We start from the raw sequence: 20,814 nt of genomic DNA on the forward strand, positions 1-20,814 counted from the left end.
ATATATATATATATATATATATATATATATATATATATATATATATATATATGTGTGAAGCAGAGATTTCCGCGTGTATTGTGCGGACAATGAATCCCGCTGAATACGAATAATAAATTTCGTCAGTGATAAGTTTGAAGACGAGAAACGTGGGGAGCAACTTTCTCTCGAATATCAAAGTAATTGAACGCTGAAGAAGTTGCCGCGATGAGAGCCCAACGGAAATCTGATTTAAAAATAGACATAATCGGGAGATTAAATTCAAGCGGTTCGTATCATTACGGGCAATGCCGTGCACATTACACAGGGCTTTAAAGTTTCGCCGATATTTCATCAAGTCCTGTAATTAACCGGTAAGCACGCAGAAGTTTTTCAGCCGAGTTCGTTGCCGAGAACAAAACTGAATTCTAAGTTAATTAGTTCCCCGCCATTTACGTAAGTGCCGGCCGGGGTAATTGTTTGCCTTCGTTTCTTCCGGGGCCGGCGGTCGGCCTACCGCAGACTTTTTCTCCAGATAATCGGCTCGGTTTCCGGAAAAAATCCGGCGCGGTCGACACGGCGGTCTATAAATCCCCGCCGAGGCCACCGCGAGTATCGAATATCGACAACGCGGACTCGCCGCTATTTCCCGTGTTTTCCACGGCAAACGCACAAACTTGCACGTTTCGCTTACGTGTTCGAAAGCGGCGGACACAATATCTTTGGCGGCGCTAAATCATCTGGCGCGGCCGTTGTTCGGATTAAATGGCATAGAAGTGTTGCATATGAAATTCCCGCAGTGCATCATCTTCTTTGATGCGCCCCTAACCCGCACCGCGTTATTTACAATTTCCTACCGACACGCCCCTCCCACTCCTGTGCATCGCTCTTACCCCACGCGGGATTGGCATCGCGAACGCGCTCTACGCGAAATCGATGCGTGCTAATTCGCACAACAGAAATTGGTGAGGAGAAAAAATGGGTTGAGAATAATCGCATGTTTTTCAGTGACGCTAATAACGGAGTCGTGCGAGAGAAACTCCGTTACTAGCGATTGTACAGCCGCGGATATTCGGTTTGGAAAGGAAGTACGACCGCTTCATTTTTAATGCAACCGCAACCGCATTACTCCCGTCTTTCGAGCATTGAATTAAAGATCGCCCACGCCGAGGTATTTTCGCGAATCCCCGTGGAAATTACATTGGCGATGCAGATCTCAACTATTTGCGAACGGGATTGCCGGAGGTGCTCCCCGAGCGGGGCGTTGATTTTCCAGACAAACTGCCATCGCGTCCATTATCGCTCCAGATTGCGATCGCGAGTCGCTCTCCTATTATCGATCGCCGAAAACGCGATAGCACCGCTTGGCCCGATTATGCGTCTCGTTCGTCTCCGGATGCGGAATTAGCCTATTGCCGGGACTAATATAACGACGGTCGCTGATACGCCAATCGATTATCGTCGATCACCGAAATGCCTCTCCTCGCCGTCCCGACCAAGATGCAGCGTCATTTCGGGCCGCGATATCGGCACGAACCGAGGAACGGTTGTCGACGTCAAGGTACCTGACGTTTTATCTGCCACGTACCGACGGCGGTAGACGTTTTTTCCCGCCCCTGTGCCGCCCCGCCGTTCCTGCTCGAAAGGTCGTCCCGCTACAAGGGATGGTAATTTTCCCGAGGAAATGATATCCCGAATGAGCGAAGCGCCGTTACCGATAAGACGTAAATACAGTGTCTCCGCCACCGCTGCCGCTCCCCCAGGTACGGAGAATCTGCCGTCGAGGCGTGTATCTCGCCGGCGAGACGTAATGGACAGACAGCGCGCGCGCGCGGGGGCAGACTTTAATAGACCGCGGATGCGTTTTATTTCTCCCGCCTCTTTCTCTCTCTTTCTCTCTCTCTCTCTCTCTCTCTCTCTCTCTCTCGTGCCTTTTTTCCCTGCTGGTATCTTCGTGCTACCGCGCGCTGTTCTGCCTTGTTCCATTATTTCTCGACTGCAGCCGCGGCTTTTTCGTTCGGCTTTTCTCCCGTATGTCTCGCTGCCGCTTCCGTTATATTCCTCCCCCCTTGTCTGCCCGTCGCATCCCGTCCTGTCCCATCTCGCTTAGATTCGTAAAAGAAACAATAACGGTCTGGCGTGAGGAGAAACAGGTTCCGATTCTTCGTGTGTCGGCGAGGTATTCGATGGCATCCACTCGCGATGCGTCGCCGCATCGGGGAGGGCTAAACACAGGAAGGGGGAACACGAACCAACGGAAAGAAGTTCTCGGCCATCATAACTTAATCCGGGCTTACGACCGAATTCTTCAAGGAGTGGCTGGAGGACCCCGCGACGCGACGTTCCCGCGTCCTCGATCGATCTCTCTCCGCGAGAACGAGAGCCGGGGCGTCGCGAAATCTCTTTAATCCCCAACTCTAAAAGCATGATTGAGAATCGCGCTCGCAAACGCTCTTTAAAAGCGAATCAATTTCGCGACGGCTGTAAGTCGCTATTCGCCACGCTCAAAAAGAAGACGTTCGACACGGCCGATTAACGTCGGCCGCCCTTACGCGGCGAGATAAAGAACGCGTTATCGCGCGCCGCACGCATTGTACATGACACATCGACTAAAAGTTCGCTGTTCAATAAAAGATAATCGCGGCGACGGCGGCGGCGGCTGCTACGAAGATAGCAAGGCGCGATACGCGCGCGCGCGCGCGCTCTCGTATGGTAATGACTCGCCGCGCCAAATTGAATGCAGCGCACCCTCCTCGCGTCAGGTAACGACATAATAACACAGCCGGATGAATTCTACATCTCATAAGAAATACATTAATAATCATTAAGTCGACCAACGGGATAGCTCATTGTTAACGGCAAGGTGTGTGTGTGTATCAATCGTATGTCTCTTTCTTTCCCGATATCGGTGCGTTCCTTTTCTGCGCTTAAATTTAATATCGCGCACTTTGGAGCGTGCGACTCACCGATCCTCCTTCGATCAATCACTCCCGGCGATTCGGTTAATTGTGACGCATCGACCACGCGATGAATCGCCGTCCGGCGACGACCGGAGGCGAATGAAGGTAGGTGGCGACCGAAAAGATCTCCAGCGTAGAGCACCGTCACTTGTTTTGACAGACGCCAGAGATATACGAATGCATTTTGTTTGCTCATCTTTTCTCGGCCGACCCACTTCCCTTCGGTCCTCCATCATCGTGTCCCCCACCTCTCTCGTCCTTGTTCGCCTCCACGATTCACGCGCTCTCTTCTCTATCTGTTCTCTCTCTCTCTCTCTCTCCCCCTCTGCTCTTCCACCGGGCCCCTCTTCTTCGACCCTCCGGCTCACCCTTCGCATGCATACGCTTATATTTTTTTTCTCACCACTGCCTGGCATAAATCTTCTTCGCGCCCGACATCGGAGTTTCGGCACTCGCGTTTAGGCTTTCAACGCGCGCATGAGTGCACTGAGATGTCGTTGATTGAAATTGCCTTTGAATGCCAGAGAAAATCAGATCGTGTCGTACTTCAAAACCGCGCACGCTTTAAAACGCACTCACGCTTGTGGCGTTTATTCTATCGAGGAAGAGCTCATTACGATTGTCGTCCCTATTGATATTATTTACCGAGAATCAACGCGCATAAGCTGTTTCGCTGCTGGCACGCGTCCCACGGGTGCAATATTATCGCTGCGTCCAGCTGGCGCGTAAGCGCGGAAGGCGCCGCGACCATAATCAACACTCATCCGGCAAATGCATACGTCCATGGCCGTTACGTCATAAAGGTGCGATCGATGCAATTGATATGGAATAAAAATCGGTACAATCTGCGCGGGCATATACTGTCCTCGAGTCCCCGCGGCGCGGTTGCACCAAGTTTCGTGGTATCGGCTCCCGGAGTACACGATTGTCAACCTGACGAAATTCGCACGATGATCCCCCCAGGTGTGCTCGTCGTGACTCTCGGCACGATCCATGAGAATAATAAAAGGTTCTCAGGAGCGTGGAGCGTGGAATCGCTCCGAGCTCCCGGCGGGCGGTCGGCATTGTCCGAAAAATGTGGATCGAGATCAGAGAAAGCGGGAAGCGGCGCAATATAAATGTTAATGCTACCGGACTTGAAAAGGCAAGGATGCGGATCGGGGTAAGAAGGGAGTTTAAAAAGGCACCAAGAGAGAAAGAAACCAAGACGTTGCAAGGAGTCGCGGCTGCCGACGCGCGCCACGGGGAAATTGCGAGGGCGAGTGCATGGAAACGTCCGCAAAGTTTTATTTTTTTCACGCGAATTCGTCGACCGCCCTTCCCTCCCTCCCAGTCCTATTCGGTATAGAATCTTGCATTAGATGAGGAGCGAACAGAGTTGCGCTCGAAATACACAGTCATGCGTGGCGCGGGAATACTTCGCGCAAAAAGCAATGCGCGCGCGAGAGAGAGAAGGAGAGAAAGGCAGAAGGAGAGAACGCAACTCTGTATAAGCCGCGTTTTCCCTCCCTCCTCTCGCGAGTGGGGCTTGTAACGTGACGCTGTAATAAATTTTGTCGACCGAGGCAGCCGCAACAACGTTTTCGCCGCACTTGCGTAGCCGTCCCGCAGAAAAAGAATTCCCGACGGACTGCGTACACCGACACCACCACCCTCCTCCTCCTCCTCCTCCTCCTCCTCCTCCTCCTTTGCCTCTCTCGTCGTTCGCTCTTTCACCCGCGCGGCACTTACGACCTTTTGAAGGTAGCGCGTCCACCCCCGCGCGCGCTCACCTTTTCATTTGCATGCGCCACGTGATTCATGTTCCTCGAGGCGGACGTTTCGCCTCCCGGAGCGGAGGACACGATCCAAAAGTCCAGGGGCGTGTTTCGCGGTGAAAACGCGGCGTGTCGTGCTCCATCCCACTCGCTCGTCGGCCTCTCGTTCTTTCCCGTTATTTACGTTCGCGGTGTTTGCCGCGGTGTATCGCCGAGATTACAGGCATTCCTCGAAAAATTCGTTCGCCGAGTACCCCGGGGAACGCCAAGGATTCCGAGCGGTGTGCACGAAAATTAAGAGGGCAGGAGAGCAGACGCGCGTCTGAAGAGGCGGCTCTCGCTCCTCTCCCGGCGAAGGGAACGCTATATTAAACGAATGCGCGCGGGGATCGCGTGAGAATAAATGTCGTCATGGGAACGCAGGCCAGGCTTCTCCTGCCTGAGTCGCGTGGCTCCGCAATATTCGCCATGTGCAATTAGATATTCAGGCTCCGAGCGCACAATTGATGATAACCGAATTTACTCCATCCGTTGCAAAACACTTCCTGTTTAACCGTCCTGCGTCACGGCGCGCTGACGCGGGCCGTCGACATCCGTGACTACACTCGACCTTGGAAATCAATAGAGCAACGATGGTGTGAGCGCGAAAGAAATAATCTCTCGTAAGAGACGGAATATTCCAAGCGGCGTTAAGGGTTAACGTCGATTAGCCCGCCCGATAATCCCACAAAACGGCTCACCATTACAGAATCGTCGTTACCCTTCAACAGGTTCCCCGATTGAAAATTCGAAATCTACCGATCTCGGCGAGGTCTCCGTCGGCTCGGGTCCGTGGCAGCTAGTCGGAATCTCTATGGGCACATAATCCGCCGACAATGGCCCGTCTAAACGGAGATTTATCTATTGACAACGGGAACCCTATGCTCAGATCAACGTCGTTTGGGCAAATCGACCGTATAAGACGCCTAAGCCTTAATTCTGATTTATTGATAATTTGCCGCAGACATCTGCGGCGAAAGTCTTCATCGTCTTTGGCGTAAATCAGACGCGACAATTCTTTATTAGCCTATCAACCCTCTTATAATATCTCGCGAATATAATATCTCGCGACGACGCTCGTTCGTCAGCTTTCATAGCCGATTCCGCGCTCCTAAAGCTCATTTAATTGAAGCGATGATGAAACTTGCCGGGCACATGGAGCACGTTTATGAGTGTGTGTGTGTGTGAGAGAGAGAGAGAGAGAGAAAGAGAGAAAGAGAGGGAGGAAAAATAAAGAGATGGAAAATATTTATTCGCGTAGTGGCTACCAACATCATATTTGTTAAACTTTAAAATTTTCTGTTTAAGTGGAATAAACAGTTACTTTTGTGAAGAGCAACGCGTTTTTAAAAAATGTACATTTTTTTCATTTAAAAAATGTTTCCTTGATAGAAAAATGTGTATATTAGTGGTACTCGTGAAACATGTTAGCAGTACCCACCGAGTAAATATTTTTTAGATATTTTTTCTCTCTCACATTGTGTACAGACACTCGCCGAGTATCAGATTTGCCAAATTAGACGTAACGGATATTTTTTAAATCTACTTTCAGACTACCTGTAGACATCGAGATGTCACGACCGGCAGTTGTTAATGTACCGCAATTCACCGCGACACTGAAATATAAAACACAAGAACCTTTCGCGTCACGTAAGCTAAACTATTCTTTCAAACTAGACGACTACGAATTCCCGAAAGCTCTGACGTCTCTGTTCCCTCCAACTTCCGATCGTATTATATCAATTCGTCACGATATATAGTTACTCTCAAAGTTTCGCGGGACGTGAACTTGTAGAGCATTCCTCGGAACGGAAGACAGATGTGAGAGTCTGTCGCGGTCGCCGCCGCCGCCGCCGCTGAATTTTGGAAACGTGCCCGTGCATACGGGCGGCCGATGGACGCGGGATGAATATGATATTCCACAAATTCGAGAGTCGGCCGTCAATGCGTGGTCACGTGCCACGTATCTAGACCTATCTGACAATTAATTCCAAAAAAAGCCGCGTCGAAACTTACGCGAACACGCCAACGAAAGCCACGCGTTTAACGGTGCCCGATGATATTCCCGTCGAAAACCGCCCGGGGGAGGGGGGAGGGGAAGGCCGCCATTATGTCGGAAATGGAGTGGAGGACCGTGAAACGTGAAAAAATGCAGCGACTCCTTTCACGAGTAATTTGTTCTTTGACCCACGTGCCTTCTCGTCGGGGAAAGTCATTAATTTTTTGCGTTAGAATGGATCACTCGTCTTTTTGCCGAATGTTGACGTTAAAGTGTCTCTTGTGGTTACGCTTTAAATATTCAGTGCATGCGTGCGAACAAGGATAATAAAGGGATACGTAACTCGCACTATTTGCCCAACTATTTGTCAAACAAATAGTTGGACGCGATAACAGAACGTTCAGATACTTCCAATACGAGATTGAGAACAGTTGAGCAAATAAAAATCATTTTGTTCAACAATTGTTTTTGTAATCCCATCGTTTTTACTTGCGGTATTACTTGCAGTAAATCGCGAGATTCTTGGCCCAGTAATTTAAAAAGTTACCATTTACAAGTAGGATCCTCTATTGGGACAAAGGAGAGATGTTTTTTTAACGGGCAGCTGAATTATTTCGCGCGATAAGAGTACGGTTGCATCCGGGCAAACATTGAATACACCATTGGAAAACTGGCGCTATATATTTCCGCACAATGCAATAAAAATGTAATTTCCGAAGGCTTGCCACTTGATCCGAAAATAGATACCCGCAATTTTTCACCGCGAGGGTGGTCAGCGGGACAATATCTGATGGAAAGTCGAAGGAGTGTAAGATCTGACAACGTGAAAAAATGCAGCCAACCCTTTTTCCAAATAATTCTTTGTTTGACCTGCGCACTTTCACGTCCGGGAAAGCCATTAATTCTGCTGTCAGAATGGATCGAGCAGAACCAGGTAGAAAATCGTTACGCCCAGACATATCGACACCCTTCCTGAATTCCGATAGAAGCTGCGCAACGTCTAATGGAAGTTTCGCGGGTTTCGATGGACCCTCTCCTCGCCATACATACGTTCGGTGTAGACAATAATGAAAAAAAGCGGAGTGAGAAAAAGTCGCGCACTGATTTCCTAATTAGCACTACGGGGATAATGTTCATGCGCGACTTTGCGAATACGATTGTCGCACATTGTGAATTTCATAACGATCGTGTTTCGCGAAAAATGACGGATTGATTGAGGAAACTCAAATATTCCAGCACAATTTACCAGATAATTTACAATCAATATACGAGCTGTAATCACAGAGGATCAGTGTCCGAAAAGAAAATCTCCAGTTACCGCGAAATAATTAAAACGCAAACAATAGAGTGATTTACAAATTCACAATGTCCAATCGCGGAGCTCATTATGTATTCACCGCGGGGACCGGCGTATACTTTTCGCAGGCACTGTACCCAGCAGCAAGGCGCCGCTGGTATACTAATTACAATATATCTCGATCGATCCACACTGTAATCGGCCGTAATTGTTGTTGGAGTGATGATTAATTGTTATGAACCGATACGCGTATACACTGGCAAGCGCGTTACGCACGGCAGGTTGGTGTGTCATTATAAATAATCATACAAATCGCCTCGCTGACACCTCGTTTATCATCGAGTTAATTATCGATGTACGGATTAATTATAACGTTGACGAACTGTGACAGCTAGAGAGGCGGTTCACTGACGGACCTTACGCGGTGGAAGGCTCGATGCTTTTCGGTAAACCTGCCTATTAAGCCAGTTAATTAACCGGCGAGATACGGAGTACGTCTTCGTCTCCGGCCGGCAGCGCAAAAAACCGGGAGCATTTTTAGGAATTTTCAAGGTCCTGAAATGTCTCGATAGTTGGTAAGTTACGAGAGAAGTTCTTAAAGTTTTGAAAATCCTTCAGAGTTTCCAGGTCTTTGAAACTCTCGGCAAACTTGAAAGGCAGTTAACGTCGTGAAAAGAACGAACGGCCAATATTCCATGAGACGTCACTATTCGCTCGGACGCTCTGCGCGAAATAACTTGGAGAATTAATATTTGCGATAACCGGCGCCATGTATCCGATATTAAGCGTTATTAACATTTTAATTTCCTCTCCCCTTAGCCCTTTGGAACACCAAATTAGTCGATAATGTATAGCGCCGCTTCTGTCGAGAAACGAAGAACTTATTATTGCGCTCAGGGTAACGCATTCAGCGCACAAAATTCCCGACGCGTACCGTATAATTATCGCGATACGTCCTCTCTTTTTCTGCGCGCGTTAGCTCATCCCTAATATCGTTTCCGTTATGCCGAAGTGAGATTGTACGAAATAAATCAACCCTATCAACAAGCGTGCTCGCGGTACCGCGCGGAATTTAAGAAAAAAGAATTCGCACTTCGAAGGGAAGGTCTTCCCGTCCGCATTTACATAAATATTCAGCCGGAATCTCGGTATATAGCGTACTTTTAACACCGCGCGCGCAGCGCGCAAAGTTGGCCGTCCCGGCGAACTTGGCGGGACGTTATTGCATTTTATATTTCGCAGGTCTAAGGATGCATGCCCGAGCCGGCGAACTCCACTTTTTCGCGTATGAGTCTAAATTAAGGTACGTGAGGGATTCGCCCGAAGGTGCCGTAAAATATTCGCGGTAACCCTCCCTCTCCCGCGCCCGCTGCCTACCCCCGCGTACTGCGGCAGCAAAACGCCGCAGCCCCTACTACTCCCACTACACGCTCTCTCTCACCATATACCATGGCGTACCTACCGGTATTATGTGCGATGCCAGTGAGGTAACCCAAATAACTGCGTGATGGAAACCGCCAAGTGCGTTTTCCGTAGACGTGTTCCCAGTCGACTCGTTTCAAAATTGCCGAGCGCTTATAAACGATTTTGTGGGTGATCTTTCTCTCTTTCTCTCTATCTCTCCCCCCTCCCTCCCTCCCTCTCTCTCTCCCTCCTTCTCTCTCTCACTCTCTCTCTCTCTCTCTCTCTCTCTCTCTCTCTCTCTCTCTCTCTATACCTCCCTCTTTTTCTATCTGTATCTTGCACGTAGTGGCGTGGCCCTAAAGCGTAACCCGCGAACGTCAAAACGAAAATATTTGTCTAACCCTCGGCGCGACATGATCTCATCATCGTAACTCCCTAGAGTGACGTTGTAAAGTACAGGTTACATATCCGACAATTCCGCCGCCGTCTCGAGAATGTTATCTCGTATTCGTCGAAAGCTCCAAATCGAATTGGCGCGAGTTTTCCGTTTAGAACTGGTGCAAACTTGCCAATAGATGGTATTCGTAAACGTACGTCGAGAATAGATCAAGCGATGTCGATTTTGTCGAATCAGTATTGATCGATTATAAAATGTTAGTTGACTAAAACAAGAAAGACAGGAGCTAATTGGATAGGTTAACAAAATTGATTATTTTTACTGTTTCTTAACACTTTCTTAACATTTCATAATCAACCAACAAGGATTTCAAAGCCATCTTTGATTTGTTCTTGTTTGTAACTTGTTAGAAAATAGCAGAAATAATTGGTTTTGCCAACTTATCCCGGTATTTATTCAACTAGTCCCGGTCTCCCCTAGTCGACAAATTAATAATCAATATTAATCAATCGATAATGAACGCTATTAAAATATCCCGGACTTTAGAGGCGGTTACACTATCAAACGATCAAATTATCAGTGGTATGATTCTGCACTCTTAACGACAGTGTCATTATCATTATGTTGCCGTTGCTTTTCTATCATATATTATGCATGCGCAAAGACAACATAACGATAACGATATTGTGGTTAAAAGAATCGTAAAAGATAGGGCGATTTCATGCGCATTATTGAAAGTATCGCTCATAGCATTCTACGACCACTATCAATTAACGTATAAATATGAATTAATGTCGCGTTTCTAATCGACTTGCACATTTTCATATAGCATTGAATGCTTGATCACGATGACGATCAGGAGCTGCTTTCAGAACGGATTACACGACCTAATGGTAATCGATAAAGAAGTTTACAAGCCCTTTTTCCATATCTTTTGAATCTTTGAACCTTACCGAAATTTCTAATTCTAAATTTCTAATGATAAAACATTAAGAGACGGACGCACATACCGCATTTTTCCCAACAACGTCGAGTGATGAAAATCTGTTTTTTCAAGCCCTTGTAGAAAAAAATTATAACTAACCAACTAACCTTCTCGACTGTAATTTAGCCACGAGATAGGATCTTATTGCAGCAGCACGGAGTACTATTGAAATGTCCTGTATATCACTTTCCCACATTTCCCATTCCGTGTAGCGCGTGAAGCGAGGACGGTAGTTTCACGCCGCGCGAGCAACTATGCGAATCGCTGCATTGCACTCGTGGAATCTGAACGGAACCGACTACATATCTTACCCGATTTCACACGTCACGAAACATGGGATTGCGCGTAAAAAAATTCTAATTAAAACCGTTGATCGTCACGAGGGTCGCCGACTTCAACATCTGCCGGCGGTACTCGAAGAAAAAAAAAAAGAAAAATACACGGTTGGAATTTCGTAATTAAGTCGAAGAGCGTATTCCCCTTTTGGCGAAATTCCCTTGTTTCCTTACGTTTGAAATTACACAGAATAGAAATGGCTCACGATTGTGATTTTACCGTTTTAATTCAAAGAATGTCGCGAAAAATAGAGAGACACCCTCGAATTTGCAGAGTTACGTAAAAATCACTCTGTTCAATTTATTTCGTGTCTATTAAATTCATCAAATATCCGCAATTTTAATATAATATTTTGCGCACAATCTGTGTAAAACGCGTAACATTTTAAACAATCGACCTCCCAAAAGCCCTCGCTATTAAAATTCAAAATTTAAAAGCGAGGGGTTTGCGTGGAAGATCGATCGTTAAGATAATTAAGATACGGCAGGGGAATTCGTTTTTCGACATTCGGTTGCTGCATTACGAGCCACTCCATATTTTTCCTTTTTTTTTCGGAGCTACACTCGAACCGCGGACATAATACACAAATATTACAATGTAATAAAAAATGGATTAACACGGGCTTTCGAACCGTTTTAAAAATAATTGAAACGCGAGGTATTTGTACGAAAGAGTCGTCAGCGCACACAGTTCCACCATGAAATCGTAATAACCAATTGAGAGATACGGCAGGAATTCGTTTTTCGACATTCAGTTGCTATATTACGGGCCTCTCTTCACACATATACAGATAGACATATTTTTCCCAAAGCTATACACTTGAACCACGAATGTAATATACAAATATTACGATATATAATAAAAAAAAGACGGATCAATACGGACTTTCGAATCGCTTTGGAGGTGATCACGAAACACGAGGTGTATTCGTTCGCGAAGGAGCGAAACCGACACACATAGCGCCGCTGTAAAATCGTAATAGCCAATTGAGAGAGGTACTCGACGAAAAATATTTTCCGCAATCGCGTAAACAATGAAGCACCACTCACAGGCGAGTGTGTATTTGCGTACGCGCGTGTGCGAAGACGGCCGAGTGCCGATAAAATCTGACTCCGCGGAGCGCTTGAAAAACGCAAATATCGGGAGCGAAGCGTGGAACAACAAAACGGCTATCACGTGTCGACTCTAATATTTACCGCGTCGTATGGCGCGCGCAAGTCGCGACGTTAACCGAATGTAGGACGTCGCTTTAACGGACGTTGAATGTTAGTTGGTGGAACATCGTGTCGGGGCCTTGCCCAAACACTCGGTCCGCGCCGCCAGATGTTTAGCTTGCCGGGTACTCTGTTTACGTAGCTTAATCGAAAAATCATAAGTGCGGGCGATATCGCGTAGACGTACGACTATTATACGACGGTGTGCTCCGTGGAAGCGGAACGCTGCCGGAAGCGAAATGCGCCGCCGACCTACGGCCCCCATTTATTTGCGAATTTCATAATGGCCGTTTCGACGAGCGGGAGGGAGCGAGCGTGCATTGTGCTCTCCGTCTGTGCTATTATTTCGCTAAAAAACCGAAAAACAGCGCGAAAATCAAGGACAACTTTCGGTGAAAAGCTTTGCCTCTTTTTGCAGGGGACGGACGGCACAATTATTCGACACACACTGCTTCCCTCAAACTGCGATGTTTGAATTATTTCTATTAATCCTGTAGTCAAAATGAGGAAAATATTTAGCGCGATGCGCGATAAATGCGTTACGCGAAAAATGTCACTGCGGAAAAAAGAGAATATTTTATGTGCATAAAATCGGTGTATTCTGCAACATTTTTTGTTTAGAACGCCCTTTGTCACCGCGAGGAATGATATTCTCCCGATTGATTCCAATAGCGATGATAAATTTTACACGGCGCGATCAATAAGCGTTACTCGTAATAGCATGTCGCGGAATGTTATTAGAGAAAATCCTATTAACGCATACCGGGATAATTGCGAACTTGACGCGATATCCAGATAATTTAATTCGACGCGCAATATTGAATATTATTGTACATATATATAGAATGTATCGATGTATACTAGCGCGGATCTTCCGCGAGCGCGTTAGATCGTACACGTCGCGCGGCTCAGAATAGTCCCCGGAGATTCATTCCAACTACTGATAGCGGGGGCATTGCTGGTAGTGACACCAATCAATGTACACTCGTGTATAACACGAGAGCGTTTAGCCATCCGCAGGCTACGGATTTAGATAGGGTTAGCTATGAAGAGGGAAATCTAGTTGCTTGGGTCCCTAATTATCCCGAGATCGACTCGCTGCGGGTGAACAGGTATAAACAGTGACTCTCAGCGATCTAAACGATGATCAAAGTGCTTCATCTATATCGCCCCGGACGAAATTTTACGGTAGACGATTGCACGGAGACGACGTTTATTGTAGAATTTGTCGTAGCAAACTGCTCAAATCGAAACGAAAAATTTAGAACGTTTTTTATTTTAAAATAATGGAAATAGTGAAAATTTTCAGAACGATAACGCGACCCGGAAAGTCTGTTTCACTTTCCAGCGTTACGAGCGCCAGAAATTAAAAGAAAAAAAGAAAGAAATACGTAATAAATGGTCAACGAATAACTGCAAGTTGATAGTTTCAGTTGGAGGAATTTAGAAAGGTGTGACGTTACTTCCACCCGGTATTTCTCCATCGTCGTACTTGGAGAGTCGAGATTTACTTTATACATGCTCGCTATCAATCACGTCACTTTCATGCAACCATATTGACCGCGGTCATTAATCTCATTTCAAGCGCTCGTTGGCATCGATCGCAAATACCGATATCATGCGTTTCTGATAGCGGTTTAAATATGAAAACGTAAGCTGAAGCAGTAACTGCGTAACTTCCTTCAACGTGATTTGCATAAAATGCTACTGGAGAAAATACGATACAGTGTAATGGTAAAATTCACCATTACATCAAACATGTTTATATTATATAGCGCTAAAAGAGAGAGAGAGAGAGAATATGAAGCTTAACTTTGCTCGGAATCCATTTTGAAATTGAGTTAAACATTTCCTAGCAATGCGGCGTATCCTCGTTTGATATTCTTACTTTGAATTTCTCATTGCAATAATAAGCGATGCGAGTGTTTGCGCGCGAAATCGTCAGCGTTTGGAACGCCGCGAGGCGTTAAGAGTTTTACACGAGTAATATAAAACGCGGCGTATCTGTGCGACGCATCTGCGCGCCAAACGTATATTTCGCGCAAATTATATCGGTATCGACCCGGCAGCGGTTTCAGCAGATTTCGAAGCACGCACGTGCGCGCCCATGCAGCGCGTTCGTGTCGGCCGGCGAATAAAAACGCGCTAATATTTAACATATCAATATCGTGCGCGCGCGATTTAACGCGATGCGCAGCGACGCACACGATTTGAAGCTGTAAATTGAATTGAAACGCTGAACACGCGCGCGCATATTCTTTGAGATACGAGCGGTTCGTGCTTACAGGACATAATGAATCTCGTGGGCCGCACCGACATTAGGCACCCATAATACCGCGTAAAAAGACGTCGCCTCTCTGGCCGACAGCGTTTCGAGTCAATGGTATTTTCATGACAGGTCCTTCGTGCAACGGCATCCGCGATGAGTTACCGTCGATGTATTTCGAGGATTTAATTATTCCCGGTATCTCTCTCCGCGCGCCGTTCGCCGACGGCATATTAATCGTATGCTAATCGAAGGTCGTTAATGTGTCCACGCTGAACACCGGCATGGATTTACCCGGAATGTGATTTAAGGATCGACCATTCGGAAGAAGATGATAAGTCAGCAAACGTTATTTCAACAGAATCCTTGCTTGCGATTTACTTATGGAATTGGGAAATATGAGCATATATAACACCTGTTTATTAAGAATTAGGCTGTCTTAAACTATAAAAATAAAATATCGATCGGTATAACTAGAATCGAGTTGAGCAAACTCAATTATGGGATTGGCGCTAACAAATTGCCTCAACTCTCTTATCATAATTTTGATGTTCTTGTAATATCGTATCGGACGAGATAAGTATTCAGCAAAATTAACTAATCATGGTGTTGATTTGACTATGCCGAAAAGAGTAACCAAATGAATGGGTCAAGAGTGGTAACGAGTAAAAAGTTTAACTCAACTTTTCTCCCAAGTTGAATGAGCTGCATAGTATATGTATTATTAAAGAGAATAATTTAATATTTCATTAAATTCAACCTCTATAGTAATACATATCCTGATGGAGAGTTAATTTATACAATGTCTATTTTATTTATCATGCACAAAAAAGGTCCGTTTCATTTTCTCGCATGATTAGCCATTTGGCCGGATCTGAACAAAGATATTTTGAAAATAATGGTAAAAAATCATGGCAAGCAATCATGTAACACTTACTACCAAAGTTTACTATCATTCCCTAGACACAGAATAATCAAGTATCGTGCACTACAATTTTACATGCAGAAAACTAAAAGAACGTTTAAGTATAATAGTTATACTTAAACGTATAGATAACAAACTAATCTACATACTATGCGTTCTTTTGTAAATAGGAATCTATCAATTTCTATTTTCACAATCATTTATTAGGCGAGGCATTAATATCAGTTCAAATAGCTGTTGCTTCGCATTTTTATCTATCTGTTATTTAGTATCTTTGTCTATCTGTTATTTTATCTATCTGCATTTAATATCTTTGTATGTTAAAATGTGTTCAATAAAGTAATATAATAATAACAATGACAATAACAATAATAACAATAAAGGGACAAAATCGGCTGCGGCGTGTCTCGTTATAGCTCCGCTGGTGCGATCAATTCCGCGCAATACACGCCGCAAAGTTCACATTATTTTCGTCAAACATTTGCCTGGCTTTTATTATTGCCGTCTAATATTGATCGTGATATTGTATCATATCCCCAATGCGGAAGTAAACAATTTTCAAAGAGTAAATACTATTTCTGGCAAATGGTGGAATATTGTGTCGGTAAATAAAGATCCGATAAAGAGTTAATATATCATTTTAATAAATGTCGGCTCGACTGCGCTTTTGTTTGAATTGCGTGGATTGCATAAAGCGGAAACAGAGAACGCGACCATTACACGACTCTTGACGATATCGTTCGCCCAAAAAATCGGAATATTTCGCCTCGAATCAATATACTGACACGTTATTGCGCGCGCACGGGATATGCAGACGTACGCGATACCGTAATATTCGAGACAGTATTATTGGTAAAAAGCGAGCACTGCAATATCTCGGAGAATTCTCCGGGAGAGCGGCTAAGACATTCTTTATATCTCCTTCTATTGCCGGCTGTAATGTATATTATTGCGCTGTGTCTCCGTTTTTATTGCGTTACCTTCTGCCACGCTGGCGGCAAGAGCGCGCAGTTGTTAAACGATCGTTACTACGGCATCTCCCGATCCGATAAAAATATGCAAATATCGCGATACTCGAGACGGCACCGCCGTCGAATTTTTCTCGCGGCGTTTGCCTTTCGTTAAATTTGGCTCACTTAAATGCGTATACGGATACGCGAGCGAGGAGCTTATCGAGCAGCGGCAGTAGTCGGCATTCATTATGAAGCGGTTGCTTGACGGGTAAAAAGAGGACGACGCGAATTGTTTCCCGAAGGAATGGGATGCGAATAACGAAACGAACGCCGCGACCTACACGGCCGAGCTGATTTTCACTGCCGCATCGACTGTTTGATCGTCGATATTTCGAGGCAGTTTCTCTGTACCTGTCTCTTTTCTCTCTCTCTCTCTCTCTCTCTCTCTCTCTCTCTCTCTCTCTCTCTCTCTCTCTCTCTCTCTCTCTCTCCCTCTCACTCTCACGCGCAAACACGAATCTAGATTTTCCCTTGATTTATAGGTAAACCGAAAATATTTGTTGCCGCTGCTACGGCTCGTCATGTATCGAGCGCGGAAAACGCCAACGTCGAAAAGCGTCAATCACGTAACTGCGACACGCGCGCATTGTCATGTATGGCTGCACTCTTTAGGATTATGGGTAAATATTTCGCAATTTGCGCATTGATTTCCGCTCTTTTCGTGTCTCGAATTAATCCTTCGAAAACCGGACAAAAATGCTTTTCTCTCACTTGAAATTTTTCGACGGGACGCGCGTTCGACCGATCGTTGAAACCGTTAACGAGTTCTCCGGGAACTAAATAACTGCAGTTGCGCCAGCCAGACCTTCGGTTAACTTTGCTACGTGATTACAGTAGCGGCGTTTCGCTTGCATTGCGTTGTAATTGCGGCGAGACGACTAAGACACTGCTGAAACGCTGCTTTTTCTTCACAAAATAATTACTTGAAACGTTATTCTTTTTTTTTTTGCAATTTACAGCACGCTCGAATCGAAGCGGTTACTCGCTTCGCGTCAGTTCTCTTGAGATTTCCTCGTTTCATCGGCGCGAAAACGGCGAAAAACAGGAGCCTCTTTATTTGCTCAGTATTTACATACGCGACATTCGCATATTTTTCAGTTCCCGCGAGATGCAGGAAATGTGTGAACTACGGCACGAAAGCCAACCTTTGCAACCTTTAACTCAATTTTGTCAAAATGCACGATAACATTTTCGCTTTCACGAAATGCATATTATTAAATTTAATTGTCATAACAGCATTCTTCTCTTTTTCCGCTGTTGCATACTCGCGAAGAAGAGAAAGAAAGAGAGAAAAAGAGAGAGGGAGAGAATGAGGTTTTCGTTTCATCATGCAGCGCGCAATCGTGCGGTGCATCGCACAAAGTGAAATCAACAATTCTACTCACAGTTTTTCCGCGATGAGCAGACTCGCCAGGTCGCCGGGAATTTGCGTGAGTCCACGATGAGAGCAGTCGATCTCCTGTCCGCCGCACGTGCACGCCCAGGGACACCTGACGCCGTTCAAATCGTCCATCGTACCTGACATACTGCCAAGACCGAAGCTACCGATCCCGGTGCCATGCGAGGCACCGCCACCGAGCACGGATAGTATCAGCAAAAGTCCCCAGGCGCAGACCACGGAGCCGCAGCTGACGCCGAGCAGCCGTAGCGACCAGGCCGGTGTCATGGCACGCGCCATCGCCAATACCTTGCGATTGATATCCTTCACGGCGCGATTCGGCCCGTCTAAGAGTCTGGCGAAACTGCCGGCGCGACTTTTCGGCAGAATATTGTCCGGGTTGTGCAGAGCGAAGCAGTGCGGATCACCACCGGCGAATCGACCCACCCCGATGCCCGTGTACGCGTAACTGGGTCCGGCCGGCTCCAAGAAGGAGGATATCTCTTGGCCTTCCACGGGCGGACAACCGAGAATACGCACCGGCCGGAGTATCGGGTCCTGCTCCAGCCGAACGATGGCGTTCTCGGGAATCTCGTAGGATCGCGGATGCCGCTGTTCCGTTCTCACCGTCGGCTTCCCCCTCGGACAGTCCCGCTGGCGATCGTGGACGCGGCAAGGACGACTTCGATTCCTTCGACAGGGTGGTTCCGCGTGAGATCGCGCCGCCACGTGACAGGACACTCTGTGCCGATGCGCCGCGCAGATCCTTCTCGCCGGTTGCTCGTCGTCGCGACCGTTGTCGTCGCGACCGTTGTCGTCGCCGCCGTCACCGTCACCGCCGTCGTCGTCGTCGTCGTCGTCCTCGTCGTCGTCGTCGCCGGCGGCGTCGTCGTCGTCAGCCAACGTCTTTCTCGAAGAACGCTTCGAGCGCGCGTCGGAGCTGATCGAGTGTAGCTCCAAGGCTGCGCCGGTGGGTCCCCCCGGGTGACGCTTGCAATGCACCGAGATCAAGACGTCGTTGTTGTCGTCGTCGTTGGTCGACGCTATGGCGTTTGACTTGATCACGCTCTTCGCGGTCTTCTCATCGAATCGTACGCGCTCGCCGATGGATCCCAGCCCGGTGTGATCCACCGCGGCCAGACCTGGCCTGGAAACGACGACACCAAGATCCTGCGTCTCGATCGAGCGGGCCCTCTCTTCGCCCTCTTGCCGACTAGGCCGTCGTCTCGTCGATGGCTGCTCGCAGGCTAGACCATCCAGCGGGCCCTTCGGGGGGCCGTTTCCGTGGCCCCCTTCTTCGCCGCTCGCTGGCCCCTCCAACGAGTTATTATCCACCACTAACGGCACCACCCGTTCCTGCGCATCCTGGGGCACAGCTCCCACTGACTTTATCTTGATGCTGGTCTTCGGCCAAGGATCTACCGTACCCAAGCGGGTACGTGACTGGTGCCGCGAAACGATTTTCTATCGATACCTCGCGGTGTGTCGACAACCATTTACTACTTCGGATAGAGCCGCTCGTGTTACTCGTCGGATCGATTTCAATTCGGTGAGCTTTCACCGACGACCAGTTGGGCGATAAATGCGAGATGGAGTTACGCACAGCGCTAGGCGAGTGCGCCAACGGACCGTCAGCTCGGACTCGAGAATAAATGGTGATTGTCGCTCCTCTAACGACTGTTCCTTACACGGGTAATGTTGACGTCGACGATTCGTTTGAACGTTTCGACGGAACGGCCAAGAGGTTGGTACGGGGTAGAGGCATCACCTGCAACAAGAAACAAAGACACATCGCCATTGTAAATATTTACGCGAAAGAAAATGTGAAAAGGAGACGCGCGCGTGTAGAGCAGCTTGTAAAGTATAAAGACAATAGTTGGGTCGCACACGAAGGCATTGTATAATTATTTATCGCGTGTAGTTTCAAGTTCTCGAGAGAGTTCTCCGACTGTATACTCGCGACGTGGGCGTTTACGTATATATTATACGAAGATGCGGAAAAGTTGCTGCAAGTTTCTGGCAGTGCCAATCAATTGTTTCAATTCGTGCGTGAGTCGTGCGAATAAATGGCCGAATGCATTCTCGCGAGATTTTGAACGTAAATGAAGTAAACGATCCTCTTATCTCGGTTGCGATAAATAAACAGGGGGGAAATAGCATGGGGGAACTTTGTACAGTATATACGTAAGAATGGAGAAAAGGTCTCGCGCGTCCTTTGTGGGCGCACATGGTGCACCTTGCACGGGCCGGAGAAAGCAGAGATTCAATGGCGCGCGCGCAGTTATAAAGCGAGGAAACTCGCCGGTGCAATATCGGAAGTACGAGAAAAATATGCTTCCGAAGCACAATCAAGGGGCTCAGATGCATTCCATGCACGGCCGCCAGAATTTCGAGGCATATTGGAATTTTTCTCTGACATTTCCCCAGGTTCTTGCTTTCTTCCCCAACCCGTCCCGTCTTCACCCTCTCCGCCGTGCACACAGCTCCTATCCGACCGCACGCGGATCCTACGCGGAGAAACGTGCCTCGAACACGCTTACGTGATGTCTCGTCTACATATTATCACCGCGTAAGTGCCTGCTTCCCAGTACGTTCCTGCGATTCATCTCTACCTGCGCGCGCGGACACCTGAAAATAGAATACGGCCCGAGTCTGCCGCGGGAGAAAGAGAGGAACGCTCCGATGGCGCTGCGAAGCTTTTAAAATTAGATCCGCAGACGAAAGAAATCACTCGCTCGTAATAAATGTCTGGCGATACGATAGAGGGAAAAATTGTGGCCGGAAGTGGCCGTAATAAAGCGAACACGAAAGCGAGAGAGACTTTGGAAACGAATAAATTTAGGACGAAAAATTCAGTCAAAAGTA

The 20,814-nt window shown here is 47.1% G+C and overlaps 1 protein-coding gene across 4 annotated transcripts in view; it reads right to left on the reverse strand.

Annotated features, from left to right (window-relative positions):
• Positions 1-19,409, reverse strand: part of LOC116844614 (protein slit) — a 326,403-nt gene extending 306,994 nt beyond the window's left edge. For all 4 annotated transcript variants that reach the window (XM_032816401.1, XM_032816400.1, XM_032816399.1 and 1 more), the window contains exon 1: positions 17,957-19,409. In XM_032816401.1, the coding sequence (XP_032672292.1) occupies positions 17,957-18,249 (293 nt within the window). In that variant the 5' untranslated portion in view covers positions 18,250-19,409. The remainder of the gene's footprint in view (positions 1-17,956) is intronic.
• Between the last annotated feature and the right edge of the window lie 1,405 nt (positions 19,410-20,814).

This window comes from Odontomachus brunneus, unplaced genomic scaffold (assembly GCF_010583005.1).
Source record: "Odontomachus brunneus isolate Ranch 3 - 2012 unplaced genomic scaffold, Obru_v1 Obru_scaffold_044, whole genome shotgun sequence".
In the NCBI taxonomy this organism is placed as follows: Eukaryota; Metazoa; Arthropoda; class Insecta; order Hymenoptera; family Formicidae; genus Odontomachus; species Odontomachus brunneus.